This window comes from Gadus morhua, chromosome 2, assembly GCF_902167405.1.
Source record: "Gadus morhua chromosome 2, gadMor3.0, whole genome shotgun sequence".
Classification (NCBI taxonomy): domain Eukaryota; kingdom Metazoa; phylum Chordata; class Actinopteri; order Gadiformes; family Gadidae; genus Gadus; species Gadus morhua.
In genome coordinates this window covers 12,674,393-12,676,892 of record NC_044049.1, presented here as the reverse complement: position 1 = coordinate 12,676,892, position 2,500 = coordinate 12,674,393, and the positions used below count along the sequence as shown (strand labels likewise).

The 2,500-nt window shown below is 44.4% G+C and overlaps 1 protein-coding gene across 11 annotated transcripts in view; it reads left to right on the top strand.

The window, feature by feature from the left end:
* cacna1aa (calcium channel, voltage-dependent, P/Q type, alpha 1A subunit, a) overlaps positions 1–2,500 on the top strand; it is an 87,450-nt gene that overhangs the window by 14,067 nt on the left and 70,883 nt on the right. For all 11 annotated transcript variants that reach the window (XM_030342756.1, XM_030342717.1, XM_030342708.1 and 8 more), the window contains exons 5-6: positions 489–641; positions 1,256–1,443. In XM_030342756.1, the coding sequence (XP_030198616.1) occupies positions 489–641; positions 1,256–1,443 (341 nt within the window). The remainder of the gene's footprint in view (positions 1–488; positions 642–1,255; positions 1,444–2,500) is intronic.

Genomic DNA, 2,500 nt, shown 5'->3' with positions numbered 1-2,500 from the left:
CATGTCCGAGGCAGGTGGAGAGGTTGGCTATGTCAACAAGGAACACAAAGAAAACTACAAGGAACACATGGAATTATTGTATAGCCATCAGAATATCTTGTCCTTGACACATTGATCCAAAGGGACTGACTGACCACGTTGGGGGGTTAGAACAATTTCTCAAGGGTGCCGACAGACGCGACTGCGGCCATTGGGTATTTCGAACCCAGAACGTTTTTGATAGTTAAACACACTTAACCACCAGACTGTTCTGCCGCTACCTCTATGCTGTATATCAATGAATAAATATTTATACAAATAAAAACATTTAAACTGATAGAACAGTATACTCAATAGAAATAAGGAAATTAAGACAGAAACACAGTAAGATCAAGAGCTAACAGATTTATCCAGTCTATACATTTGTGTATTTAACAGAGATTTAAAAGAAGGGATCCTGAATGGCTATGGAGACGCTTTACTGATCCTATGTGTGCGTTGTCCTCCAGGCCTGCAGGTGGTGCTCAAGTCCATCATGAAGGCCATGATTCCCTTACTTCAGATAGGACTACTCCTGTTCTTCGCTATCCTCATGTTCGCCATCATCGGCCTGGAGTTCTACATGGGCAAATTCCACACCGCCTGCTTTGACAATTACACAAGTGAGTTTGTGTGTAGGTGTCATGCGTTTGTGCGTGCGTGCATGCTTGTGTATGTGAGTGTGTGGGTGGGTGTCAGTATTTCTATAGTATATTTCTAAGTGCAACAATAGAAAGGCGTATACATATTGATTTTGCATCTTTATTTTGGAATCATAGGAGAATAGGAGTGTTATTACTAAGAATGGTGTATTGGTCATTGTTTTGTAATCTCTCGAGAAATGATTTGTGATTCTGTAATTAAAATGAGATTAAATTTACACTAGAACATTTCTTTAAAGGTATCTCAAATTGTCATATTGCAAACAAATAATCCCATGATTCATTCTAATGTACAAGCACTATGTATAACATCAGAATGAAATGCATTTTTGGAATATATGGAATCACGTATTTGGTTACAGATTAAGGTTACCCGTATTTAGGTTAGATTAAATTTAGGTAGGAGGTGGTTATGTTTAGTAAGCAGTGTGCCAGCCAATCATGGTTCGATTATTGGAAGTTTGGGCGGGTCTTCCCATGAACTGCTGTAGGATCCATGAAATTGCCCGTCTGGTGAAGGATCCTTACATGGGCGTCCCATGTCCGTCTGCTTCCTCTCCCACCCCTTTCCTCAGAGGATGTGCGGGAGGAGTTCCCATGTGGTCTGGAGGCTCCGTCGCGCCTCTGTCCGGAGGGAACCACCTGTAGGCAGTACTGGCTGGGGCCCAACTACGGCATCACCCAGTTTGACAACATCCTGTTTGCCATCCTCACCGTCTTCCAGTGCATCACCATGGAAGGCTGGACTGAGCTCCTCTACTACGTAAGAGCCGGTGGAGTGTCTGCGGCAAGGCCGCCTTAATAGACGGGCTTACCTCGGCTGAAGCCCCAGGGCCTACGCCGATCGGGGGGCCTATCATGAGCTGCAGAAAAAAAAAATAATACTATTTTTTTTTCTTTTTTTTTTTTATACTGGCTCATGATAGGCCCCCCGATCGGCGTAGGCCCAAGACAATGTGATTTTTTGTTTTGGGCTTACAAAGATCAGAGGCCTATCATGAGCCAATAAAAAAGGGGGCCACTAGCTGGGCCCAGTGGCCACTTGACACCGCCAGTTGCCCCCCCCCCCCCCCCCCCCCCCCGTCCCCGTCCCCCCCCGTCGACAACGGCAAAATGTCTGAAGATAATTTACACATCTTCATTGTAAGGTCCCCTCTCAGGGGGCCTACGAACACTCTCAGCCCCAGGGCCCGATGGCAGGTTAATGCAGGCCTGGTCTGCGGGGGAATAATTAGTTGTGAACTTGCAGCAAAAAAGGCAGAAAAGTCTATTTTGAAGTTCTAATCAGTTCAAGTCAGAAATTTGTCAGCATTGACCGATCAACATACATTTAGTTATTTTTACCTGTACCAATGTTGTCGCTCAAAGAACTGGTGGCTATAGTTTGATTTATACCAGGCACCCTTCACTAAATTGACATCTCTTAGACAGTGATACAGTTACTATGCAGAAAAGAGGGTTAACCATGTTGTTTAGGATTTGATCTGGAACCCTTCATTATTTAGGTTGTTGGAAAAGGAATGGAATCATTGATATGTAGAGAAGGTAAAAACTCTCTGCCTTTGTGGGGAAAGCCGAGTTCCATAACAAAGCAATGTATCCCAGCATGCACCTGTCTTCTGCTCCCTTTCATGCGTGTGTTGACCATATATGATATGCTGCAGATATTTCAAGGGGTCATTTGCGCCGCGTTGTTTAAGACATCCACGCTGGCAGATTTGCCGGCGGTATATTTGCATCTATTCATGTCTTTGCATTGAGTTTGTGTATACTGCGCCACGCCTTCGCTTTCGCCATGAACGCACAGTAAGGAATAAATG